This window comes from Oryzias latipes, chromosome 8 (assembly GCF_002234675.1).
Source record: "Oryzias latipes chromosome 8, ASM223467v1".
Lineage (NCBI taxonomy): Eukaryota > Metazoa > Chordata > Actinopteri > Beloniformes > Adrianichthyidae > Oryzias > Oryzias latipes.
In genome coordinates this window covers 16,843,510-16,871,429 of record NC_019866.2, presented here as the reverse complement: position 1 = coordinate 16,871,429, position 27,920 = coordinate 16,843,510, and the positions used below count along the sequence as shown (strand labels likewise).

General features: G+C 40.5%; 1 protein-coding gene across 4 annotated transcripts; it reads right to left on the bottom strand.

Annotated features, from left to right (window-relative positions):
- Window positions 1–55: 55 nt before the first annotated feature.
- ciita (class II major histocompatibility complex transactivator) lies at window positions 56–27,920 on the bottom strand. 4 transcript variants are annotated; one of them, XM_023957690.1, is made up of 22 exons: window positions 26,564–27,920; window positions 18,016–18,072; window positions 15,288–15,323; window positions 15,119–15,190; window positions 14,694–14,783; window positions 14,570–14,611; window positions 14,255–14,302; window positions 11,772–12,002; window positions 7,543–7,593; window positions 6,650–6,763; window positions 6,520–6,573; window positions 6,217–6,434; window positions 4,746–6,079; window positions 4,085–4,621; window positions 3,146–3,325; window positions 3,000–3,071; window positions 2,205–2,285; window positions 2,048–2,131; window positions 1,881–1,964; window positions 1,700–1,783; window positions 1,435–1,518; window positions 56–559 (listed from the first exon to the last, which is right to left on the bottom strand). In XM_023957690.1, exons 1-22 carry the CDS (start codon window positions 27,762–27,764, stop codon window positions 484–486), a joined length of 4,830 nt encoding a protein of 1,609 aa, XP_023813458.1. In that variant the 5' UTR covers window positions 27,765–27,920; the 3' UTR covers window positions 56–483. The 4 variants fall into 4 exon arrangements, with proteins under 4 accessions (XP_023813458.1, XP_023813457.1, XP_023813460.1 ...); XM_023957689.1 differs by having other exon boundaries at window positions 14,694–14,786; window positions 26,564–27,919; XM_023957692.1 differs by lacking the exon at window positions 26,564–27,920 and adding an exon at window positions 20,674–20,886 and having other exon boundaries at window positions 14,694–14,786.

Sequence of the window (27,920 nt, the reverse complement as noted above, 5' to 3'; positions counted from 1 at the left end):
AAAATACAAATCCGACCCATAAGTACACAAGACCAGGAGCAAACGGCAACAGACAACCACTATCAAAGGTCAATTTAATCAAAATGAAGAATAGAAATTGTTCATTTAAGGAAGTGAAACAACAGTTTTTAAATAAAACCCAAGCTGTAAAGTGAACATAGAACAAACATTGAATTTCTGAAGTGTTAACGACGTAATTTTTGAGAAAGCTAATGCAGCTTTTCCCCACAATTTATACAAGTGAGAAATTATTTAAAAATGTAACAACAAAAAAGCACAAACACTGTAGTGAAAAGTTTTTTGTTTTTTTTAGTTTGAATAAAGTCACAACACAGACAAAATAAACAGTTCATCTTTTGACCTGTTAGAGAAAGCACCAATTATTGATTAATGTAGTGCAGCCAGTCCTGGAGTTCTTCTGGACCTCCTTTCCTGAGAGATTCTTTCAATTGTTTCTGACACAGCTTAAAACATAAAAGTTTCCTATAGCGAAAGGATGCGACTGTCCTGGCGTTGAAGTCTCTCAAGCACTCTATATGGGATACACTGGTTCCACATTCTGTAAAAAAAGTGAGGCAAAATAAGTTAAAAAAACAAAACAAATTACGAAGTGTGTGACACAAGGTAATGACATAATCCGCAGTCCGTGACTGGAATTTTACGCCTGTAGTACAATTTCGTGCATATCGCACAATTCAGCCTATACCTAATTTTGAGCAGTTCAAAGTTCCGGTGCAAATTCCATCTATAAAATTGCTGTTTCCACGTCCCAGGATTTCGAAGACAAGGCTGCTTTTACTGCATTCTAAATACAAGCGGGTTTAGTCATTATCATCACTGTATATTTACTTTCTAATGGAACTATAACTTCAGCTATATTCTGTTAAGATAAGGAGCTGGTGGCAAATCCCTTTAAATTTAAAAATTTTTGAAAAAGCATGTTATTTGATATTTCAAGGCTTTTAAAATACAAAAAAACCCCTAATGTACCACCTACCTTTTTAAATGTTTTAGTTTCTGCCAACAAACCTGGTCTCCTGCATATTGGGTCTTACACCTCCAGTTCCTGACAGAAAAACTTAACTAGACGCCACAGTTACGGTAGGGATGCACTATAATTGATGCTGATTGTCCCTTGTGCTATCCCCTAGGATATTTTCTTGGGATATTTTCACTTTGACATTGAGAGTGAGGTCATCTAGACCCACTAGACAGTGCGCGGAACATTTTTCTTCAATGATTTGTGACCTTCACTGGTTTCCATGGATTACATGAAATCCTCTCCACCTTTATCCACCTTTGTCATGGTAGGGAGAACACGTCAATGGTCATCTTGACCCCGTAGGACAGCACAAGGGTTAAATGTGGATGATTGATTGCTATGAAGTATAAATCGGCCACAAGGTGTTTTATTTAGGTATTATAATAGCTCACCTCAGGGTTTTAACCTTTTTACAGTTTCTCAGACTGAGTGCCAGACTCTGCGCTCCAACATCTCGCAGCTTGTTGTAGCCCAGACTGCAGAAAACAATTCAATTCAATTTTATTTGTATAGCCCAAATTCACAACAACAGTCGTCTCAATGGGCTTCCAAAGCATTATCAAATGTGAAACTTTGCCATCCTTTGACTCTGCAAGTGAGCTTAGTTAAGCTTTCTATTTTAAAACCGGCTAAAAACTAATTATTATAGCCACTTACTCAAGATGTGTGAGGGACGGCATGTGTGGGAGGACAGCCGCCAAACTCTCTGCCCCTTCGTCGGAAATATCATTACTGTAGAGACTGGAACAGACAAAAAAAAAAAGGATGTGAAAATTTGCGTCTGAGGCAAGATGTTGTTTATAGATGACATGAGTGTGCGTATGTGTGCATTCGATACCTTAAACAGTGCAGTTTGGGCAGATCCTTCAGTGCATGTGCCAGTTTCTTCACCCCTTTGTCCCCTATGCAATTCTGTGACAAACTAAAATCAAACAGAACAAAAAAAAATGCTTTGTTAGTCAAAAAATGAGAGAAAGCATGAACACTGCACCAAAGAGAACTCACTTTAGTACTTCCAGAGAGGTGAGTGAGTGTAATATGCTTGCCAGTTTCTCTGCTCCTTGGTCCTCAATTTTACTTTCTTCTAGGCTGAAAAGTAAAAGATTGTAATCAAACATGTCTAATAAATCCAAAAAAATGAAGATTTTGTGTTTTTGCTTACTCCAAGTGTTGGAGGTTATGCAGCCCTGGTAGAAGGTTCCATAGCTTAGGAAGAGCCAGAGGGCCCTCCTCTGAACCAAGCCTATAGAAAAAGTCAACATCACTATCATCTCCTTCCTTTTCTACTGAGGGTGTCAAACTATAGCATTGATTGCGAATAATTGTTATAGACAATTCAGTGTGTTTTTTAATCACAATAGTCTCATTTTCACGCTGGACGGTTGCTTCCGCTAAGTCCATTCCTTTCTGATAATGGACACCTCGAAGGGCGTTATCCCACCACGGTCAATCACAAAAGAAATACACATTAAAGCAATTATTAGTACTTTAATCTTTTATATTTCTAAATTTAAATTGTTTTTTACAAAAGCGGCCTATTTAAAATGTTGTCATGGTAACGGCTACAGTGCCTGCACCGACTTCGCTCTGTGACTTCTTTAAACATTATGATAAGTTTATTAAGGTGTCATTTCAGAGGCAAGTTCCCCTCTTAGAACTTTTTTGTTCAGTCACAACAAAGACACAAAGTCCAAAATCTAAATTGTGTAATTCCTTGGTGCCACCTCCTCGAATCTTATCTCTTCCTTCTTAGATTCTCTTCTTTCTCCCCAAATTCCAGTCTTCAAAATTATTAAATTGACCAAACAAGTCAAAGGAAAATATGAAAAATCAATCATGTCTTTTACTGTCCTGCTGTTGAGATAAATTGTGGAACAAGGGATGTCAACAGATGTATTACGTAAAAACGTAATTATGACAGAAAAACATTCTACGTTTAAATATTTGTCAAACTTACTCAAACTCCAGCTTGTGTAAGTCTTTGACCGCCGGTACCCCATCTGTCAGGATGGAGTCCGACAGGCGAGAGCTACAGCGAAATGACAGAGTTAATGTGCTTCCCAGTGCCTCTGACTTGAATGGGGTCTATGTGAGGGACCCTACCTTTCCGATAGCCTCTTGTTTGTGTGGATGTTCACCAGTTTCTCCAGGTGTTCTATGTGACACACCTGTGTGGCTTTCAGAGGTTGGATGTGAAACTTTGACACTGCTCCCTGCAGGAGCTCCTCTTCGCCACTTTGCTCCAGCTGCTCCCAGAGGTTGATGACGTCAGCGATGCACGCCCTGAGGAAGACGCAAAGTTTATCAAGACGGACCAAAAGACCAAAGATGGTCTTTTATGGAGATTTTTTAAAAATCTATTTTGTTTTGTTTAGCTGACATGGAGATTTAGACGTTCATGCTTTCAAGTTGAGCCATTCTGAAACAGATTTTCTTGTGTTTCAGTATTTTTTATTTTTAACAAAATAGGTCATATCCATCATATACTTCCTACATGAAAACAATAATGCCTTAAACTAGGAATTAGTTTTAACCCTTGCCCTGAGGCAAGTCGTTAATCATTTTGACTCAACTTTTACCATTAAAAATAATCCTTTCAAAATGAAATAAATCAATCTATTATCTATTTTGGAAAATACCATTTGGATTGAGACATGGTAGGTTTAGTTTTTTTTATGTTTATTTTACAGCAAAAAAAGTCATCATTACAACCCAATGTGTGGAAAAAAAAGAAGAATCAGTTTTGTTTGCTGATTTCATGAACTTTTCTTCAACTGTGGTCTCTTGACTCAGTTGACTGTTTTCTGATGTGTTTAAATTCAATCATTGCAAGCATGCAAGACCAAATCTTTCATTTATGTGGTCCTTTTTGCAGTTTGATTAAGCATTTTATGAAAAGAATGGATAGTAGTATCCTCCCTTCAAATACAATCCTAAAAACCTCTATATTAGGATGACTTCTGAAGTAAAGACAGATCTGTTTGCTTGTTTTCAGGCCTAATTTATTGGATAGTGATAAATATGGTATGTGGGAATTTTTACCTGAATGAATTGATGTTGTTGAGGCTCACCAGAGCTCTGAGTCCACTGATCTGTATCCCAGTGTTTTCAAAATCCAAGCAGAAACTTCTGCCTTCAGCCGCTCCCGTCAGCAGAGCGTTTTTTATGGTAAACACATCAGGTGGACTGAGAGGAACCCCATTAAACCTGAGAGATTCTGGAAGGTTTTCTGCCAGCTGGGTGGCTAGTTTTGTGCCCCCGGGGTCTCTGCCACTGCTTTCCTGAGAAACACTTGCTTCATAGACGTAGTGGCACAGCTCCAGGACCTGGGCAGAACCCAGGTCACTGTAGGAAAGGCCTGCGAGGTGTTTTGCTACCAAACCCTGTCTGCTGATCAGCGTATTTCTGAAGACAGTCTCTGTGTGTGAGTGGAGCAGCTGAAGTTTTTTCTTTTTGTGGAAAAGTAGTCCAACCACAATTCTCTGAGTGAGCTCAAGCTCCTCTCTTTTTGGCCGCCGGCGCCATTTGGTACCCATTTGGAAAGGGAGGGCCTGAAGAAAAGAGCGGTCTGAGACAATCCTAAGAAAATAAACAAGATTAAAGACTTTAGAGGAGTACAAAATCAAAAGCGAAAGAAGACAGGAGAACGGGTTTACCCTCAACTGTGTGAAGGGCAAACGTTTCACTGCTCTATTTAGTTTACCTTGACAAAGACAAATGGACAGCCGCCAAGTAACTCTGAAGAAAAGGGCTGGTCCAGGCCAGAATAAGATCTTTACAATCAGCAGTGCTGACGTCTTCTCCGTTTTTCTCGCTCTGTCCTTCTACTCTTCTCTCTTTCTCATTTCTGTTGTCTGTTTCTCCATTTGAGAACCTTCTCCTCCTCTCTAGGTTCTGAGGCCAGAGAACCCCCAAGCCTAAGCCAAAAGCTTTGACTTCAGTTGGTACGGATCGATCCCTGGGGATTGTGGAGGAGTTGGATTTGACCCCCTCCCACGCCAAAGCACTCAGCTGGAGCAGCAAGTCTTTGTTCTCACTTTCATCTGCATCCTTGGACAGATTATACCCATTCTTATTGTGTTCCTGTTTGCCTAACTCTTTAGCTTTTCTGGATTTTTGCATGCGAGGGACTGTGCTCACTCTTCCTCTGGTTTTGTTTGGGGACGTTTTCCTCCATATCCTTTCTTGAGAAGTTTTTGAATGCTCTGTTGGACTGTTTTGTGTCGATTGTGTAGTAGTTTGTGTCTGAGTGCTACCGCATACTGTTGGGGTCTTTGCATGTTTTTGCATTTTCAGAGAGACAACTTGATGACATAGTTCAGTCAAAGTTCTTGGCAGGTTCTCAGAGTTTCTGGATTGCTCTAAAACCATGCATGCTAACCGGCAGAGTCCAGGGTTCCAGCACAGATGGTATAGGTAGCTGCTACTTTTCAAGCAATCAAGAGCAGACGCCCTCAAGGCAGGATCGGTGAAGTAATGAAATATATAAGACTCAATACTGTCTGAGGTGAAGCCACAAACCTCCAGAAGAGTATCCACCCGTCGGAGTAACTGGCTAGCTGCACCTCTCGGCCGGCTTGAAAGGAGTAGAGTGCATCCTGGGAGAAGGAGCCTCTGAAAAATGGCGGAGTATAGCTGCCTAACTGTGAAGGTCTGCGTCTTGCTGTCTTTCTGCAATAGAGTGAAGCAATCTTTCTCCTGAGTTTGGAGTAGGCTCTCGTAGTCCCGTAGCTCATTAAAGCCATCGAAAATGAGGAGGACGCGTTTAGGGTCTGCGAGAACTTGAGCAAACACTTCATTGGGGTCAACACAAGGAGCGACGGAAGAAAGGTCAAAAAGGAGCGTCTGAAGGCTGTAAATGGGCTCTGTTAGCGTGAGTCCTTTCCCGTCAAGTAGGAAAACAAAGTCAAACTGAGGTAAGGAGTTCCTGGACCAGTCAAGACACAACTTCTTGATCAAAGTGGTCTTTCCCATTCCTGCGTTTCCGAGTAGCAAAATGCAGCGTACAGATTTTCCTACGTTTGAGCTTTCAAAGATCTAGCAGAAAAAGCAGAAACATAATTCACAGTGAGTTTCAATCAACAAAAACTTTAACTTTGCTCCCACTCTGCAAGCTATATTATTTGAAACAAACATAAATCTAAAAGCAGCTTCAATCGATCATGAAATCCTACTTGATTCAGCTGCAGTAAGTTTTTCTGTCGTTGTGTACGTCCAGTGATGGCAAACTCCTTGTCCGAACATTTGCTTGTGTTTTTTCCTGAGCGATAAATCTCTCTTTGGCTCACATGCTGGTCTACGTAATGAAACGTAATGCTCAGGCCTTCCTCCATTTCCAGGGACTGTTGATACATGTGAAATTTAGCTGCTTGAATATAGTCCTTTACTCTCTCTGAAAGAAAAATAAAAGTTACTAAACCGCTCTTATTTATATATATATATATATATAAGAATATATATAAAGAAGTTTTTCTCACGGGAAATGTCAGGAATTCTGGGGGATTGTGGTGGCTCCTTTGATGGGGACCTATCTGAAATGGAATCATATGAAATTTGTGAACAAATATTTCTCAAGGGTGAAAGCCTGAGAGTGACGACAATGCTCACCATGACTGGGAGAACGAAGGGAGACACAAGAGGGGGATGTAGCCTTGCTGGCTGTGTCTGATAGAGAACCTGGGGGGGATGAACTCAACAGAATAGGGGCTACAGTGCCATCCACTGCAAATATAATATAACAGAGTAAAGAATCTTGAAATGTTCCATTTATATTCCACCTTTTAAACTTGGAGGCAATTCCAGGAGCTTTACAGGGGTGCAGAAGCTATGCAATATACAGGAAAATCAAATCAAAATCCAAAAGCTGAAATTATAATATAAACTAAAAAATTGTACAGTATCTATTATTTAGCAAGTATGAATGCTTAAAGTACCTCTCAGATCATCTTTAGTGCTGTTTTAAAAAACTCTACTGTAATTCAGCCTGTAGGAGATGAATGCCTGAATAAGGTTCTCCAAATCTTGTCTGGACTAGAGATTTTTTAGTCTCATTGTTGGATTGAGGAAGAGAGAAGCAGATCTAGTTTTCTTAATATAATTACTGAAAACTCAGGTCTCAGTCAGTCATGTCACAAAGAATTTTAACTTGACTTTTGGTCTTTATTCTTCTAAAAGTCGGCTCCTAAGTTGTTTCCAAAACAAACACATTTTGGGTTGTTGATGTTTAACTGAAAGGGGTTTGACTGAAATTAGGAGTTTAGCTGCTTTTAAGCAGCAGCAGAGAGACCAACAGGGGTAAAGCGGAGTGTCGTCTGCATAAGTGTGATGTGGAGGAAATATTAGTGAGCATGATCTGACAGAGAGAGTGAATGTAGAGGCTGATCAGCAGAGGTCCAAGAATAGAACCCTGAGGCACTCCGCATGACATAGAGACTCTTACATTTGTGATCTCCAATGGAAACAGCATGTCTACACACTGCATCAGTGATGGATGTACTCACCTGGGGACAGTGGAGGTATGTGGTGATTGCAGGGAGGCGAGTCAACAGGAACTGCAACAAAGTTCGAGCAAAGATATTAAACATTGAAATATTTTAAATAACAAGACAATACATGCATTGGCAGTTATGTAACAAAATTTCACTGACACTTAAAAACAAATGTTCAACATTTGCACCAACTGCAAATGAAATGTGTTTTTCAATAAACATTTCACACTGGGTGTAAGTTTTTTAAACATCTACCACATTTTCCACACTATAAGGCCCACTTATAAGCATTAATTTTTTTTTTTCAAAAAACAACAGCTTGTCTCATAACCCGGAGTACCTATAATACACAAGCTTCCTGTTCTGAGCTCTCAGTAACAGAGAGGTTTGGAGTTATTTCAGTCTCAATAATCAGAAATGCACACAAACTGTTTCACAAATACACACGCTCTGATTTACAAATATATTTTTATGCAAACATGTACTATAAATTCACAAATCTACATGAAGTTTTTTTTTTACAAATACACTGTTTCACAAACATAATTTTTAGGGAAAATTTGTAATATAAACTCACAAATCATACAAATTACAGAATCGCCTAGCATTTCTGCATCTCTCTGTATTTGTGAGAAAAATGCGTGTGGTGAATATTGAGACTCTTCTATCGTCCCAGGTCAACAAATGTCATCATTGGCTAATGAATCTGTCAATCAAATCAGTCAACCAGGTGTGTTCGCTTTCAGCAAATCTTGTGAATCTGTGTATCATTCCTTCATTTGTTTTTCCAACTAAAACCAACAATGAAAATAACAAAAAGATTGCTTTATTTAATAATACATTTTTTATTTTTATGTGTATTTATTTACAGTCACCTGGAAGTCCTTTAGTGGAGTGTTTTTTAACCTTTTTTAAGCCAAGGCACACTTTATCCTTGAAAGAAATCCCGCAGCACACCAGCATCCAAAAATTAAATAGGAGAAACTCTATAGTCTGTATTGATGTACAGTACCTCCGTAATGTTTTTTCTAAAAGATTTAATAAAAGTTAGGTTAGTTTTTAGTAATAACTTTCAAGTAAATTATTTGACATTTTTACTCTGGTAGTTATTTCCCTTCAGTTCATTAACATATATATATATATATAAATATATCACATCTCACATCTAGTCCATTTCCGTCTTGTTCCAGTAGCAAGGAAGGAGGCAGAGGACTAGTGAGCGTAGAAGCCACTATCCAGGATGAAACATCCAAGATGCATGAGTACATCAAGCTCAAGGCCCCAACTGACAGTGTGCTCAGTGAATGTCTCAGGCAAAGGAGAGCAGAGGATACCGTGCTGGAGGACAGATCCTCACGGGAGGACAAACCCCTGCATGGGATGTACCACCGGACCATAACTGAAGTGGCTGATATCAAGAAGTCCTACCAATGGCTAGAAAGGGCTGGCCTACAGGAGAGCACTGAAGCGCTCATCCTGGCAGCTCAGGAACAAGCCCTGGTCCAGCTGCCTCCACAATCAAGTGGCTGGAATAATAACCAGGAACATGTGTGCAGAATATGAACTGGAAACCCCAAGGTCAAAATGGGAAACACCTCCGAAGGTGGTAGAGAATGAGAGGGCAAAGATCCTGTGGGACTTCCAGATCCAGACTGATAGGATGGTAATGGCGAACCAACCAGAAATTGTAGTGGTGGATAAAGAACAGAGGAAAGCCGTTGTGGTGGATGTGGCAGTGCCAAGCGATGGGAACATCAGGAAGAAGGAACATGAGAAACTGGAGAAATACCAGGGACTCAGAGAAGAACTGGAGAAAGCATGGAAAATGAAGGTGACAGTGGTGCCTGTGGTAATTGGAGCACTCGGGGCAGTAACCCCCAAGCTGGAGGAGTGGCTACAACAGATACCTGGAAAGACCTCAGACCTCTCATTCCAGGAAAGTGCAGTGCTTGGAACAGCTAAGATACTGCGCAGGACCCTCAAGCTCCCAGGCCTCTGGTAGAGGACCCGAGCTTGGAGGAGAAACCTCCAATTTTTTCATATATATACTTTCTAAATATTGATTTATTTATTTTTAAATTCAATGTTGGTGCAAAGGCAACTGTAATTTTTTTAACAATCATATGATCACAATATGTTTGACAAGTTTTACACAAAAAGACTAACATTATTTTTATGTTTTCTGTAGTTACACAAAAAGTGAACATGTTGAAGTTTTATTAGTTTTTCTCTTATCTCAATCAAAGATGAAGTCCTTGAAAACATTAACAAAAATGTTTTATTTCTTTTTAGATGATTAAATTGTTTCAATTTAGTTTAATTGTGTCTGTTGGGGCTGCACAGTGGCGCAGTGGTTAGCGATCTTGCCTCACAGCAAGAAGGCCTCTGGTTCATGTCCCGGCTGGGGGATGTGAAAAACTACATCAATGGGGGACCTTCCTGTGTGGAGTTTGCATGTTCTCCCCGTACATGCGTGGGTTCTCTCCGGGGTCTCCGGCTTCCTCCCACCATCCAAAAACATGCATCATAGGTTAATTGGCAACTCTAAATTGTCCCTAGGTGTGAATCTAAGAGTGAATGGGTGTGTGTTTGTGGACATTCTACCCTGCGACAGACTGGCGACCTGTCCAGGTTGTCCCCTGCTTTCGCCCACAAGTGGCCAGGATAGGCTCCGTGACCCCGAAAGGGAAAAATGGTACAGAAAATGAATGAATGTGTCTGTTGGCCACTTCACCTTAATCCTGTTTATTAAATGTTGTTGTTATTACTACTTAAATTTAACATATAAAATAATCCAGACATTATAAGAAAAGCGTTTCAGTTAGAAAGAGGACATGGACCAAACTCTGGGATGTTTGGCTGTTAATAAACACAAACCTTGAAGAAGAACTAAACTGTTTACCTCTGATTTCATCAAGAAGACTTAAAAACTGTTGTTGTTGTGTGTTCGTTGTGGTTTCAAGACGTTTAACAGGGAAGACTCATCGTACGCTGAGACGCTGTCACTTTAACCCGGTGCATCATGGGAGATGTAGTGCGAATCTGCCGCAGATCGTAGACACTCTCTGAAATTTATTGTTTTGTTCACTTGTTCCAAAGTCTGACACCGGATCTCGCGGAAAGCTACACCACCAGAGACAAGCTTTAGCTGGTATTTTTGTTGGAACTGAGAGACTTTACGAGCTAAATCGGAACAAGGAAGTGAAAACTTTAACCACTTCTGATTGGTCAGACTGATGGCGTATGATTAAGCCTCCAAGAATGATTGGTGGAGAAAGTTGAAGGGGCGGGACTTTTCCGAAAACAGAGCTGAAGTTGCGGCTTAATCGCGGTACTGTCATTCTTATCAAAGTGTCTTTAATAGAATCAAATAAACACAAAGTATTTTGCGATCTTCCATATTCCTAACTACTCAGTGTTTCATCAGGCCTGTTTGGATGAACACAGAGTTGGTATCCTGGAGATGGTAAATGTTTTTAGATCAGTGAAAATGGGTAATTTCCCAAGGCACACCTGACCATATCTTACGGCCACACTGGTTGAAAAACACTGCTTTAAGTGGATGAATGAGCTGAAGCAAGGGAGGCTAAACTAAGTCAGTTCAGTAAAGTTAGAAAGATATTTACAGATTCAGACTTCCGGCCTCAATAACTTTTCTAATAAACGTTCAAATGTGACAGCAAGTATCTCGATCATTTTGTATTAACACAGAGAATGAACTACAAATGCATTTCAAAAGAAAAAAAAATGTTCTGCCTTGTATGAGAATTATTCTCTTCGAGCTATAAACAGAGACACGGCAGTGAGACAGCTGCCAAGGGGCCGTCAGCAAAGTGAAAGTCAGAGAAAAGACCATTATTAACATAATTCTGAAAATAAAAATTAAATCCATTAATTGTTTTTCTGTTTTTTTTTTTAAATAAAGCAGTCTTTTTGTTTTTTCATTGTTGGTTTTTAGGAATGAAGGAATGATACACAGATTCATCCGATTGGCTGAAAGCAAACACGCCTGGTTGGCTAATAAATTTGAGTGACAGATTCATAAGCCAATGATAACATTTGTTGACATGGCACATTAGAAGAATCTCAATATTCACATTTCTAGTCATTGAGACTGAATTAACTCCATAGAGAAGGGAAGGGCGGTAAGGTTGCACCACCAATAGCCCATAACGTAGAGGGACCTTTCAAACAAAAGTTTGACCTTTTTTGGACTATACTACCTTATTGTGCGAACTCACCTAAAATGTACGTTGGGGTGGTGGGAGTGTTTGGCAGTGGTAGCCTAATGACTGAAGAGTTAGGTGGAGGCAGCTGGACCAGTTGATAACCTGAATTGTCTGGGATAGCAATGAACTGAATGGGAAGTGGAGTGGCAGCCTGCGGTGGGTAAAGGCGTAGAACTTTTGGTGGAGTGTCAGCGAAGTCTGTCCCGCCGTCTTCTGGAGATGATCCAGATTCTGCATCACCCCCTGCAAAAACATTCCAATGTCCTTCAAACTAAATGTTAAAGTTTCCGTCCACTAATCTTTTTGATCTATTGTAATTGTTCCCGGAATCAGAAAGAATCAGAATCAGAAAAGGTTTTATTGCCAGGTTCAGTAGAGCGCACTTTACAAAACGAGGAATTTGTCTTGGTGTATGGTGCAATTAAGAATAAGTTAAAAAAATTAAGTTAACACAACAACACACTATATACAGTTGAGTGAGGTGGGAGCACAGGTGGGCTGGGATGGTGGGGCCTGTAAGTAGCAGCGATAGTCCTTTGGTGGGGGTGGGGGGGTCAGCTGGGGGGAGTTGGGGTACTGTTCAACAGGCTGACTGCAGTGGGGAAGAAGCTGTTCATGTGGCGCGAGGTCCTGGTCCTGATGGACCGGAGCCTCTTGCCAGAGGGGTGGGGCCGAAAGAGATTATGTCCTGGATGAGAGGGGTCGGCTACAATCCTGGGTGCCCGCCTCCGGGTCCTGGAGATGTGCAGCTCCTGGAGAGACGGGAGGTGGCAGCCGATCACCTTCTCTGCTGAGTGGATGGCGCACTGCAGCTTGGCTTTGTCTCTGGCTGTGGCCGCAGCGAACCAGACTGTGATGGAGGACGTGAAGGTGGATTCGATGATGGCAGTGTAGAAGTTTACCAGCATCTTTACAGGGAGGTTAAACTTCTTCAGCTGCCTCAGGAAGTACATCCTCTGCTGAGCCTTCCTAGTGATGGAGCTGATGTTCTGCTCCCTCTTGAGGTCCTGGCTGATGATGGTTCCCAGGAAGCGGAAGGACTCCACAGAGGTCACCGGGGAGTCACAGAGGATGACAGGGGGGAGGGGGGCTGGGGCCTTCCTGAAGTCCACTGTCATCTCCACTGTCTTTAGAGCATTAAGCTCCAGGTTGTTGGCGCTGCACCATGACACCAGCCTGGCTATCTCACTCCTGTAGGCCGACTCATCTCCGTCAGAGATGAGGCCGATGAGTGTGGTGTCGTCAGCAAACTTCAGGAGTTTGACAGACTGGTGACCAGCAGTGCAGCCGTTTGTGTACAGGGAGAATAACAGGGGTGAAAGGACACAGCCCTGGGGGGATCCAGTGCTTGTGGTCCGAGTATCTGAGACGAGCTTCCCCAGCCTCACATACTGCTGTCTGTCCGTAAGGAAGTCTGTGATCCACCTGCAGGTGGAGTCAGGCACATTCAGCTGGGAGAGTTTGTCATGGAGCAGTGATGGAACTATTGTGTTGAACGCGGAGCTGAAGTCTACAAACAGGATCCTGGCGTAGGATCCTGGAGAGTCCAGATGCTGGAGGATGAAGTTGAGGGCCATGTTTACTGCATCGTCTATCGATCTGTTGGCTCTGTAGGCAAATTGCATGGGGTCCAGGAGGGGGTCTGTAATGTCTTTGAGGTGGGAGAGGATGAGGCGCTCAAAGGACTTCATAACTACAGAGGTCAGGGCCACGGGTCTGTAGTCATTCAGTCCTGTAATTCTGGACTTTTTGGGGACAGGGATGATTTGAAGCAGGCTGGCACATGACAGGTCTCCAGTGAGGTGTGTCCCAGTGGTATTTTAATCATGATTATGTCAAAATAAAAAAAATGTCGTTTTCTAGGACATACTTTCTGCAGAGTAGCAGTAGTTCATTAGAAATTTGCCTCTGAGTTGTAAGTGGGCCCTTTGGCGCAGAGCAACCGCGCTCCCCTTCCCTTCCCCTCCCCATTGAGGAGTGGAGCAGGGAGCTCGTAGCCTGTCCAGCATTTTTCTGTCACCAATTGCTCTCTTTTTCAAACAGCAATTTTTCAATTGGAATTAAGACCTACTCAGAAATATCACTTACACTTAATAGTCTTTACGTATGTCCTCCATAATCAGAAAAATACCACAAAAACATGTTAAAAAGACTGTTTTCCTCAGAGTGGGTCTTTAAATACCTTCAACAAACCAACGTTTTGTATAAGATTAAAACTTAGAAAAGATGGGAGTTCTTCTTTTGAATAAAAAGGGACATTTTCAAAATTCAACTTCCTGTTTCTGGATCCCTATTTTAAACGAAAAAGGGAACTCAGATAAACATGATCAGCAAGACCTATTTTCACTTTTGAATAAACCATGGCTACACATAGATGAGACATTCTTATGAAGCCGTTACCAGCCATAACTGGCATAGGAATAAATGATAAATAGATATTTTAAACAAATCAAAACAACAACATAATGGGGTTTTATCGAGTCAGGGAAACTCACTCTGGGGGAAAGGTGTCTCGGCGTGTGGCTCCTGGGGTTTTGGTTGACCTACAAGAAAGGGGAAACACTTTTAGATATAGTTGTTTACTTGGAAAGTTTCAACAGCGGTAAAACTAATGTTAACCTGAAGGTTAACTTTGAAGCGACGGCTCTTTTGTAGATCGTGTAAAATGTTTTGAGGAGAAACTTTGTCTTTATTGGACTCAAAAAAAAACAAAGAAAAAAATTAAGTTGTCATATAAAGCAGCTACGATTTGCTTCGACATCCCAAAATGGGATACGGAAGTGAAATAAGTGAAAGTCTGGATTTGTCACCTGTTGCTCTTGCTTTTTTTGTAGTGTTGTTCTTATCTGTGCCTTTATTAAAAAAAAAAAAAAAGTATTTTGAAAACAAGTAACTGGAACTTTTCATACTTTATGTAAATTTGCTTCCACTCACGGGTTCTTTTTTCACAACTCTGTCTTTTTCTCTTTCTTGAATTTCCTGGTGGTTTGTTCGGCTCGAGAACGCCGGATAGACAGGGGGTCTCTGCTGCCATAGAAACATCATATGAAGCGCGAGAAAGAGGAAGTTTGCAAAGTCAGTGAAGCACTTCTGTTTACAATTAACTGGAAGGGAAAGATGTTAGAACTAAACTGATGAGCCCGCCATCACGCTTTCACAGAAAATGCCCATTTGTTGCAGGACTTGTCACAATAATTTTTGGGGTGAGACTTTCCTAAACTTATTTTAAACTGGAAAACAGGGTGGAGGATCAGAAAACCTGTATATTTTAACCAGAAAAATTCACTTTTTTCAAGCACACATCATCATCACAAAATTTCACACTATAATTGAGTCACAGTGGGACAAAAAATACTTACTTTGCTGACTGATGTCATCCACATTGATTGAGCTGAAAGCTTTATCAAGTGCATTTGGATCCAGGAAGGAAACTGTAATGCGACAAATAAAAAAGATGAGGAATTTAAAACTGTACAAAGGTAAACATCAGAATTAAAAGCATCTTTCAGAGATTGAGTATTAGCTCACCCAAAAAGTCGTCATTTAGGAATTCTGACAAATCCTCTGAAATACAAAATAAAAAATCACCATCAGATAAGATTTAACATTTTCTGGCGCTCCACTCACCTTTTCGTAAAGGGTCTACATCATGCTTTTCTTAAGCCTTTTAAAGTAAACTATATCTATATATGATTATTTATTACCTTTGGCACTCTAAAGAACGATTTTTAAGGAAATATAAGTTATTTTCGTTTATTAAGTTTATTTTGCTACTGGTGGATTCCACCGATTTCATGATGTAAACCTAGAGCCGGCCTCGGGAGCGTGTCTGTGTTTCACACACAAAAATTAAACAACATCTTTTACAAAGATGCAAGTGCATATTATACATATAAAAGTAAAGTATTTTGCAGATCACCGCTAGCTCTGCTGAGAAAGTGGGTATATGTGTGTTAGTCTGGGGGCAGTGATGGCAGCGCAGAAATTTCTTGAGGGGGGATTATCCTAATTTATCTACGCCGCTAGTTTTTCTGTATTGGGATGCCAGACGACAGACTGTCTAGCGCCTCTGCCGGGCCTCTGCCGTGCCAATCGCGTTTGGTGCGAACGCAGCATACGTCTTCACAAGATTTTCAGAAACAGTTGCTAGTGTTTTGGCCCCTTCATGCAGATCTCCTCTAGAGCCGTGACGTTTCAGGGCTGTTGCTCAGCAACAGACTTTCAACTCCCTCCAAAGATTTTCTATAGGGTTGAGATCTAGAGACTGGCTAGGCAACTCCTGGACCTTGAAATGCTTCTTACAAAGCAATTCCAATGTTACCCGGGAAGTGTGTTTGGGATCATTGCCATGCTGAAAGTTTTATCTTCAGTGCCCAAGCTGATGAAAGGAGGTTTTCTGACGATGTTGGCCCCATTCATTTTTTCCTTTACACGGATCAGACGTCCTTGTCCCTTTGCTGAAAAACAGCCCCAAAGCATGATGTTTCCACTCCCATGCTTTACAGAAGGTCAGCTACTTAGCAAGCAGGTAAGGGAGAACTGGAAGACCGGAAAGGTTGAGGATCTTAAGGACCAGGGTTGGCCAGCCCTGGCCTAGGACTTGTTTGTTACATGCTACACTAAGCCACAAGAAAGCATTAGTTGCATTAGCCTATTCACAATACCTGTAATTCCAAACCTTGTTTGCTGTTCACCTTTTGGCCTATTCCATCAGTGTCATCTTAATTTTTTTTTTTTTTGCAAAATGATAGTGAACTTGAATCCTCTGTGTGCACATATTTATTAGCAGCTTCCTCATAAAATTATAAAACTGGTTGCAGTTTTTTTTAAAGACATTGACTATTCTTTTTTTTTCCTTTACTTGCTCTTTAATGCTGCACAACATTTTTTAAAATTGTTTTTCTTAACTTTGTTGGCTTAGGTGGATTCATTTAGCAGTAATGAATCACCTTTACCTTTACAAAAGTTACTGAGGCAAACATTGTGATATACGTTAAGAGTAAATCTCAAGCTACGACAAACCGGGCATTTGGCTGCATTCTTGTAAGTGCTTTTAAACGCTTGTTCAGCTCACACTGGAATAGCAGGTAGGGCATTTTCTTTTCTTTTTCTACTGTTTACTAGCACTTGTCTACACAGTTGGCTTGCCACAAAGCGTAGTTATTAATTTCTCCTATATTAGCAAATTTCAAACCGTTGTCACTTTTGTGATTTAAAACGGAGGCCATCCAAACGTCACTACCAAATCCGAGTCCCTCATTGGTCAAAGTTTAACCTGGTTTAACTTCGCACATGCGTTCAACGACCACACATTTTATTCGTTGAGCCTAAAAATGGTTGGAGAAACAAAAGAGTTTTGAACGTGGAAGACTGAAACGCATATTTACATAGATTTTTCATTGGAAAAGGCCGCTAGAACATGCGTTACTGAGGGCGTTCAAGACACACAGTCAGGACCATAGATATTTGGACAGAGACCCATTCTTTCTCATTTTGTTTCTGTACATTACCACAGTGGATTTTAAATAAAACAAGAAAACTTAAAACTTAAATAAAACTTGAATGGCCAAGTCAGTCACCTGATCTTAACCCAGTTGAGCATGCATTTAACTTTAGGAAGACTAAACTTCAGACAGAAAGGCCCACAAACAAACAGCAACTGAAAGCCGCTGCAGTAAAGGCCTGGCAGAGCATTCAGAAGGCGAAAACCCAGCATCTGGTGATGTCCATGAGTTCAAGACTTCAGGCTGTCATTGCCAACTAAGGGCTTTCAACCGAATATTAGTAATGACCATTTTTTTGTTCAGTTATTTCATTTATCCAATTACTTACAAGCCCATGAATTGAAGGGATTGTGTTTAAAAAATGCTTTAGTTTTTCACATTTGTATGCAATCTTTTTGTTCAACCCCTGGAATAAAAGCTGAAAGTCTGCACTTCAATGGCATCTGAGCTGTTTTATTTAAAATTAACTGTGGTAATGTAAAGAAACTAAATTAGAATTTTTTTTTTTGTCTTTGTCCAAATACTTATGTTCCTGCCTGTATGTGGTGGACAGAATCCAGAAGTTTACAGAAAAAAACACCTTTCAGAATCAGATCATAAAAAAATGGAAATATTATAAGTTATTTCCACAACCTCGGGGGACTATCTCACCACCAGTATCATTGTTAAGCTCAGGCATCCAAAGCTTGTTAAGGTCTTTCTCCACAGAATAACTATCAGTGACTTTAGAAAACAAGTGTTTTGATACTCACCTGGGAGAATGTCTGACTGGATAAAATTATCCTGATCTCCTTCTTGCATCTTGGCATCTGGTAACCCAAGCAAACACAAAATTGGAGACCAATTGTTATTTTTCTCAACTGGGAGGAAGGCGATTGGTCATTACAAGGAAGTAGCTGTAGATATTATTACAAAATACTCGTAATAGGCACTTGCTATTTCAATAACTGTTCTCAGCTGTTTGTATCTTCTGCAGCCATTGAAAGTTTTGATCAGATTTTGGCCATATGGACAGAGTTCAAGCCCAGAATGATATAGAAACACATCAGTTTATTCAGTTCATTTATAAATGTCAATGTCAGAAGGAAGCATGCTCATCCACCGTCGTGTTCTGTTTGGCAGCGACAGGAAGACAAAAATCAAATCCAAACTTTATGTGAAAGACAAAAACAGCAAATGAAAGGGCAAAAGGAAAAACTGCCATCCAGGTTTCCAGGAAATGTGTCAAGTTTTTACCAAGGATACAGTATTAAGTGTAGCCAGTAATAAGTAGGAAAGGTTACGTTCTCACAGTATAAATAGAATCAAAGCTTATCATATAATGGTACAAGCTGCACCAGTTAAAAATTAATGAATGCCACTCAGATTACACGTAAAGTGAAAGTTGGCTCTCACTAATGTGGCAACACATTTCTGAACCAAGTGAAAAAATGTTAAGTCACAAACACTTGACATTTAGAACAAAAAATGAAGTAGTTTCAAAAATTTGGGAGTTTCTGTTTCAATCTGGTCAAAAACATGATGGAATAACGAGTCCTGGTTTGGATTTGAGTATTTAATTCAAACTTGTTTTTAGGGGGTTTTCTAAACTTTTCAATGTCACATCTTTAGCTACACCGCTAGCGATGCTAATCAGGCCTTACAGCCTGAGATCTGAAACTTGAGATGAACCACCACCGCCTCACACCAAGAAGGCCCCCAGTTCAAGTCAAAACAAACACCAATGGGGGACATTTCTGTGAGGAGTTTGTGGCCCTATAACAGACTGGCGACCTGTCCAGGATGTCCCCTGCCTTCGCCCACGAGTGGCAGGAACAGGCTCCGGCAGCAGTGTGACCCCGAAAGGGACAAAATAGGTTTAGAAGATGAATGAATGTTTGATGAGTTTGTTTTCTCATCCATCATGTGTCCAGTATGTTTTGCTGCTGTCTTCCCCAGTTTGTCAGTGAGTCTGAGTCTGCTCTGGCCTGTTCAGTTTAGTCCCACTTGATTGTTTCATTTAGTTATTTTGTCAGTTGGGCCCAAATTACTGCATGGGTCCCTTTGGCACCGTGCTTGCATCTCCACCCCTACTTGCACGTGCACACTGTCACACTGCTCCCTGTCTGCTTTATCCCTCGCTCCTAACCCACAGTGTATTGATGGACAGTTATCTTCCGCTTATCTTTGTGTCAGATTTTCCCCCCATGGATGTAATATTTGTCCTACCAGCAGATCTAGCATAAATGTTACAAAGCTTTAAAACATAACCAACTCAAATTAGCAACTCCTTTTTTATTTCTTCTTACCCCCCCCCCACACACACACACACACACACACATTTTTTTCACATTTTCCCCCTCTCTCTTTCCTCTGTTAAAAAAAGAAAAAGAAAATATATATTTAAAACATGAAATGTAATAAATAAATAGAAAATTTGTTTGTTTTTTTTAAACAAAAACAAAAAAGGGTTTAGACAAATATACACCCTGGTGATCTGAAGATACATAACCCCTTTTGGTAATAGTAAAACCTGTCCAACACAAAAGACCTTAAGCTCTCATCTCTTTACTCAGCTGTTGGACAGAACAAGGTAAATGGAAAAAAAAGGAAACACAAATTGATGTGTGTTGAGTGTGACAAACTTACTATATCTTATATAAAAGCATATTATAGCACCATAGAAGCATTTTATGCTTATATGATTTATAAAGTAAAATAAACAACACATTTTCTTCTTGTGTTTGTATCTATGCAGGCGTTGAGTTATTGAGGGGGGTGGAGGATGGAAAGGGGAACGAGGGTCGGGGGGAGGGGGGGGTGGCACCACCCAGTGTTTCGCCCGGGCATCAAGCTACCCAAGACCGCCTCTGCTGATGACCGCATTACACGCACACATGGTTAAGATAGCCACGCCCTACATCACAGATTCAAACTGAAAGCAACTAGATTGGATCAATTGCTAAAAACAAACCCAAAAGGAACAGGGTCGACATTAAGAACTCTTTTGCTTTTACTTATTCCCCACTCCACTCTGCGCGTTCAAGTGAAAAAAACGTGCCCGAGCAGCACATTTATTATCAAAGTTTCCAAAGTCAAACACAAACAAGCCAAATAAATCTTTAACCCCTGTAAATGCAACTAAAATACTTGGTTATCGTGAATTTTCTTTCCGTTCAGAAACTTTTAACTTTTTTGTGATAACCAAAGACAGAAATTACGTAAATAATTAACGCATCTTTGGAATCCAACTCTGTGACTTAAATAAGCAACTTTCGTCAAATACTCGCAGAAAAATCCTAAAATTACATCCAAATACAGGCAGATACACGCCACATGAGCAAAATAAAACAACAATGATCTTTTTTGTTCTTGCGCACTTAGACAAATCCACCATGCGTCATTAAAATGTGGAAACATTTTGGCTGTACCTGAAGCCCTCCAAGATGCTGCTCCGGTCTTCACACCTTTTCTCTATTTCTTTTATGATAAACTCCCTGTCAAAGTGTATTTAATAAAATACAGATGTCAGCTTCGGCTTTAGATGACATACAGTTTAGTACAGTACGGTCACAGCCTTTGCGCGCAATGTAGATTTACTTTCGCTTTCCCCACTGATGCACAGCCAAAGGGTGGGCTTGCTTTGTACGACCGAGGACCAACAACATCAGCAATAGCCATTATCTGATAACAAACTGTAGTTCATGTTGTGTTTAGCTCACTACATAATTTTTCAATAAATGTTAATACACTAAATGTCACGTTTAACCAAATCAAAACTGCGCAGCTGGGAAAGTTTACAAAAAGCAGAAAAGCCACTTCGTTTACCTAAAATATCTAATAAATTACATAAAAAACAAATTTAAACTATTTTGTTTTAATCTTTTGTTTTGGTTTATGTTTTTGACTTAAAAAAAGAAGCTTTGTATGTCTAGTTGGTACACTTTTTTGTTGTTGTTGTTTTTATTGGCGTTTTTTTTTTATAGTTAATTTCATCTTTAAACTATAAAACACAGTTGTAAATCGGGCTATACAATGAAGTCTGAGTTTAACCTAATTTAGCACCAGCTTTCACGTCTTGTGGGTGCCGCCCATTTCAAGACGTAAACCTAGAGTCGGCCACCGTGTTTGCATTCCGCCCACGCCACTAAAACAAACAACATCCAAACTTTTGCAGAGATGGATGTGCATATTGTGTATATAATACAAAGACGTATTTGCCAAAAATTAACAAAAATAAACAACGCACACACAAAATAACAAACAAACACAAAAAAAGAAGGCAAAAAAATGTAAATAACAAACAAAAAACTTCAAGGATGGACTGACAGCAAGATCGACAAATGGACAGAAAAACAAAGAAAAAAATAAATAAATGCAGCCAAGCACAAACCGGTGTTCTGCTTGTGCCTGTCCCAAGCCAAGGAATTGCTCAACATAAAACCTGGTGTAGAGGGTAAAGAGTTGAGAAAACAGGACAAAACAAGAAACAGTGGGTATTAGGAGGAAACCTCAAAATAAACCATAAAAGTTGCTAAAAGGCTCAACATTATCAATGTCATAACTGACTCCTCTTGATGTTGCGGAGAAGCAATTCTACTCAGAGCTCTCCGCGGGTGACCAAGCTTCTAACCCTATCTCTAAAGGAGCTTAAAAGTCTACACAAAATGGCTCTACACACACTTGACCGTGTACATCTACGCAGACAACTGCAAACACCACACACAAACCATCGGACAAATACACACTAACACACTAATAGACACACACAAGCACAAACATATTGTAGCAACCTGGGGGTTAGCCCCGCCTTCAGCCCCTAAGACTAATGGCAAGTGGGGAATCTTGATGTGAAAACCATGAGTGAGAGGGCTGGGGACACAAGTGACCTCCATGCTGTTTGGCTGTTTGTGGTGTGCTTGTATAAATAGGCGTTGATGCTGAAAAGGGGAATTTTCTCTGCCTACTTCTTCCTCTCTGAGACTGTCCTGGGTCATGCGGTGTACGGGGCATGGACAGCTCTCCAATGAAGCCACTTAATTAGCTGCTTGGCTATAGAGAGGTACCAGCTGGGTCATTACAATATTTTCCATTGTCAGTGATATCTTCACCTATATGGTTGCATGTTGCAGTACAGCCAGAGCCTCTTGCGAAGAAGGAGCTAGAAAACCTCTAACTGCTGGCTGATCCAATACCACCCACCCCAAGACAGGACCAGTGAGACCAACAAAGAAGCCCCCTGCTGCCAAAGAGCTAGAGGGCACCTACCGTCCGAGAGTACAAAGCATCCCTTGCCACCTTCGGAGGTGGTAAGAGATGGATGGAGGCCCCTGACAGGAAGTGGGGAGCTAGGACTAAGCAAGCACCAGTTGCCAAGGGGATAGTGGGTATACAGTGACACAACGCATAAAGATGGGCACAAGCACCCCTCAAAATCAGATGTAATAACATTTCCAATCTGTAAATCCTATTAGCCATCCTAAACAATCTTAGTCCAAGAAGCTAGCAAACTAGGGACTCAATCTCACACTAGCTGCAGGCCCCTTCCACAAGATATAGGGTAGTAATAGGGAAAGAGAGTCATGTGGCCAGTCTCCTTCTGCATTGTATGAGTGTGACAGAATTTTAGTACACATACTAAAGAGTGTAATCCAGATTTGTCAGGTGATGGTTTGCACAGACACCTCCTGTTGTAGAAAGTGGGACCAATCACCATCCCTCTAAAGCAGGGGTGCTCACACTTTTATGGCGTGTGAGGTACTTTTGAATGGACAATGTCTTGAAGATCTACCTATAAAATATGCATATATTTAAATATATATATATATAAATATATATTTAAATATATATATAATATTGTTTCGCATAATTTTTCGAATGGAGGATTTTGTCTCTAAACTTGGGAATTTGTGGAGGAACATCACTGGAAATGATCTCCATTGACACAGAGAGATTTTTAAAACAGAAAAGAAGAAAAGGAACACTTCTACAAACAGGTTATCCATGTGTTCCATCTTCAGAAGGAGCTGGACTTTATTTATATGTAAAAACAAGTTAATAGCAATTTTGGGGATTTTTATTCAATGCTACAGTTTGTAGACGGACGAAAAATGTTTAAATGAAATTTTAAACAACACTCTTTAATGGTTGCCAATCAAATGGTGAATAAGCGATTGTGTAGGGTTTATTTGTTTGTAAGTCTGACTAATGACGTCAGTGCCTCAGCAACAATTTAACAGTTTTATATGGCAAAAAACTGCCTGTCCTGGCAAATCATTTAACAACACCCGATTGACTGAAAACTATTCCTTAGTAAAAATTAACTTTGGCTTAAACAATAAGCAGCCTGTTGCTTTTAACTTTACAATCATGCAGCTTTCACCGACCTTTTAATCAGCCCAAATCTGTACTTCAGCCCTCCACAACAGAAGCAAGCGAGCAGTTTGTTTTCAAGTCTTCCCTCTTTCATTAAATCTATTATTCATGATAACTGAAGGGTTATATTTTAATAAAAGTGGGCGTGGTCTTCCTTTGTTTTGGATCAGCCTTTCTGGGTGTGTTGCAGTATGCAGCAGCATCACCTGCGTAACATTAGTGCAGGACACTTTAGCAGTCTTGCCGTGACACAGCTCCCTATGCCTGAAGCCTCTGCCAATAGAAACATAACTGAAGGTGTGGTTAAAGGGCTTTTATGGTGGACCTACTTATCTTTACAAAAATATTGTAGATGTGGTTTAGAATGTAGAAAATATATCTGCTTCAGAGAAACTTACTCTGAAAGGGCAATAGAAGAGACCTAGGAGAGCTGCTTTTAATTCTGCTTTGGATAACTACAAAAACAGACAGAGGTTGCAGACTAAGTTGGTTGAAGCAATCATAAACATTTCTACTAAATTTGTTCATATTACATTTTAGGTAAGATTTTAAAAATGTTCTCTTGCTAAAAAGACATTAATTTTCAAAGACACAACTGTTAAACAGGCATGTAAAGTGCCAAGGTGGGGTCAGCTCCAGGGACAGCAGTCTCAGTTTGATCTGAATTTAATAGCAGAGAACTTCCAAATAATGGGTCCAAATATGTAATGAAAAAAAGCTGCTTGTCAGAGCACAATACTCTGAGGGCACCATGTCAGACTTTTGTATTTAAAAGTGACTGATTGTTGACACAAATAGATCAACACCCGTTCTGCTTTTGGTGTTTTTAACTTCTTCTTGTGGCATTTTTCTAATTACTGAGGACGTATATAAAGGAAATTGAGCTTAAAATTGCATTTCATAGTATTGCTTTATTCAAATCATTGCGAATCAGGAGCAGGCAAAAAAAAAACAGTTTCAAAATGCTTGTTTATGTTACGTAGAAAATACAGTGGGCAGGCCACAAGCTTCCTGCTCCGCTCCATTCTGATTAATCCGCGACTAGATCTATGTGGGTATTTGTTTCCTCATCTGAGCTGGCATTTGGCTCAAAACTGCACTGCTGGATAGCTTCAATATGGCTCACTATTTTTGTTGCACAGGTAATGTCAGGTTGAGGGTGTGAGGGTCTGTAAGCTAGCGAGAGAGCTTATAAACAGAGAAATCTCAGCAAGATGGCGGGAAGGGGAGGTGGGGTTGCTTCAGACCAATGGTTCTGTCCACAACTGTGGACTTTAATCATAACACATTTGACCTTTTGTCAAATGTAATGTTATGCAAGACTTAGGTGTGAATGCGAGTGTACCAATTGAGCGTACAGTGTACAAATGAACATAACAGGAGGGTTAACAATGTATTTATTTCAATTTATTTCTAATATAAGTCGCTGCGGAGTATAAGTCGCACCCCTTGCCAAACTATGAAAAAAAGGGCGACTTATAGTCCAGAAAATACGGTATATGGGTTTTGGCCCTGTAATAGAGTGGCGTCCTATTTAGGGTGTATCCTGCCTTTTGCCAATGGATGGGCGGGACAGGCAGCCCCCTGACCCCAAAAGGGACAAAACGGGTTTAGAAGATGAATGGATTTTCTGCACGACGACTGATCTCTAACAGGATAAGATCGAGAAACTGGCTGGGGCCAATGAGGTGGTTACTCGTAACTTGGACTAGTGCTTATTTTGAGTCATGTATTTCATCCAGGTTTATTAGATCCTGAATAGTTTCTTCTCAACATATTTTAAATTTGTTTTCCTATGTGTGATAGCTCAGCTAAAGTATGGCGTGGAACAAACGAGACAAACTTGATCTGCCAAAAAAGACGGCTTGGGAAGTTTTTTGGCAAGTGCAGTTCACCAACATGTGCCAAAAACAGCTAATATCTCCTGGGTAAACGCTGCACAGGTGAAGGGACTTCTCAAAAAAATTAAGTCAAACCAGTTGTCTTCGGTGCTTCTTTCTAGGCCTTCTTTTTTCAGGTATTAAAAAAAGAAAGATGTCCTCTTTCATGCACCTCCTTGTAAAACTAAAGGGAAATGGTTACAAGGCATAAATCATTTATCCATAATCTCAATGAGACACCAGCAGGTCTTATTTACTAAACGGAAAACACCCGCTCCACCTGTTCTGTTAACCACATACCAGCTCATTATGTCATTCAACTGATACCAGTTTCTCCGGACCATCACTGTTTTTTTAATTGTCTTATATCAAGAAACCTAAACCTTTTTTAGCGATGAAGAAAAATCTGTAAACATGAACTTTAAAGATCAACTAATCTCTTTAGATTCTGGTAGATTACAAAGTAGTTTAGAACCACTGCCGCTCTGCAGATACTATGTCCTCAAAAAGGACACATGTTTGTTAGTTTTGGCTGAAAACGTCATAATTAAAATTAAAAGACCACTAGGAACGATTTTAAAATACATCAAAAGATGATCGAATTCGGTCATTAGCAAGCTACCACTGGATGAGGTTGCAACACGAACCCAGACTAATACTAAATGACACCATGCTAGATAAATTATTAATAAAATGTTCATGCAGTCAAGGTTAAAATTGAAAATGAAAGCAGCACCAGCTTGATTTAACTATAAATACATGGTACGGAATCTTGTTACCCAACACCCCTTGCAGGTACTGACAGAGGGAGAAGGTGTGGCATTGAGAGATAGGGAGAGGAAAGTACCGGGAGATTGTGAAGGGAAAAAAAACCAAAAAGGTAAACGAACATTTAGTGCCAACGAGGAATATAGCCACATCTACTTTATTCTCCATTGTTATTTCAAGTTAATTTGAAAATTTGAGCTTTAAGTCAATGCCAGCTGCTTGACATATCATAAACTTCATGTGGCAGAGAAAGCAATGAGGTTAAATTTAAAAAAAAGGAAGGTGAACATGAACTTACCCTGGTGTGACTTTATATTCTCAAAGACTGCTCTGTCTGTGGACCATAATGATGCATTGTCTTCATTCCTGCAACAATCAAGACTCTCTTTCATGCCAGGATGCAAGTACGAGTTTTCCTGCATGGTGTTTTCAAAGTCCTTCAATAAATAAAGTAGATCACCACAGAAGCTTTCCGAGAGGGCATATTTGGTTCTTCGTTGTGCATCCATTGCATCTGTTGGCCTGTCAGCCTGACTCAAGTTCCAAGGATTCTCAGTAATGTCCTTTGTTTCAGTGGCTTGACAGGCTTCAACAGGGGAGGCAGTTCCATCTTCTTCCTCCAACTCCCTGGTATCGATGTTCAACCCTGCTGCACGGCCAGCTGCAGATGAGTATAACTCTCCAAGTTGTAGTGTGTTGCTCAAGCACAGATCTCTAATTCCCAATGAGGTACAATTAAATATGCCATCGAGAGGTTTGCAGGCAGCTTCCAACTCTGTTTCTTCCTCCATGTCCAAGAACGGGTGTTGTCTTTCACGGTCTGACACTATACTGTCACTTATTGCACAGCCGGTTGTCTCACAGGGAATCAAAGACAATAACATATTTTGTCCTTTGTGCCAGTTCTGCCACAGAGGCACAGCTATCCTCCTTGCAGCTTCTTCTACCTGCTCCAACCACTCCTCACCATTCTCCGAATTCCCTTTCTTGTCTCTTTCACTATCATTTCCAGGCTTCAGCACCAATTTGTCACCACTCAGCAGTCCTTGTATTTCATCACTGAATCTGAGACTGTGTTGGCAGTTCGCCAGAGTTGGATAGAAGACATGATTGAGGCTGTTTAGATGTTTTTCTTTCTCCTCCATTAGTTCCTGCATCAGTTTGGGATTGCTGCTGTGAAAATCCTGACTCATGTGCAGGGGGCTCATAGACTTTTTGATGTTCTCCAAATCTCCAGATGAACCAGACATTAACCCGTTGATCTCTTTTCGGCTGAGGTGCAGGGTGGTTGATCCTTGAGATAAAAGGCTGTTCGGCTCTCGATCTCCTGGTTTATCTGGAATTCCTTTATTAAATCGGCACAGCTTCAGGTTTTGTCTGTACCCCTCTGAGATGATCTGCTCCGCCACCAAACCATCCAGTAGAGCTTGGATGTCAGCAGGTGGAGCCCAGGTCAGAAACAACCTGACTTTACCCAGAACCTCTGCAAACAGAGCCATGATTAGAAAGATATCAATCTTTTTTTTTTTAAATGCATCCCTCTATTATTATGATAGCTGTTCTATGTTTTTTTAGAGGGACGCTGTGTTTTATGAGGGAGGCGTTCTCATCAACAGAGGAGGCGTTTGTGTCACCAGAGGGAAGTTCTGGTCAGA

Excerpts from the sequence above, each read along its gene's own strand:
- ciita (XM_023957689.1), bottom strand. The coding sequence starts at position 27,764 with ATGGCTCTGTTTGCAGAGGTTCTGGGTAAAGTCAGGTTGTTTCTGACC. Across the intron at positions 14,612-14,693 it reads GAGTTGTGAAAAAAGAACCC|GCACAGATAAGAACAACACT; the intron begins GTGAGTGGAAGC and ends TTTTTAATAAAG. Across the intron at positions 12,003-14,254 it reads CGAGACACCTTTCCCCCAGA|GGGGTGATGCAGAATCTGGA; the intron begins GTGAGTTTCCCT and ends ATGTTTTTGCAG.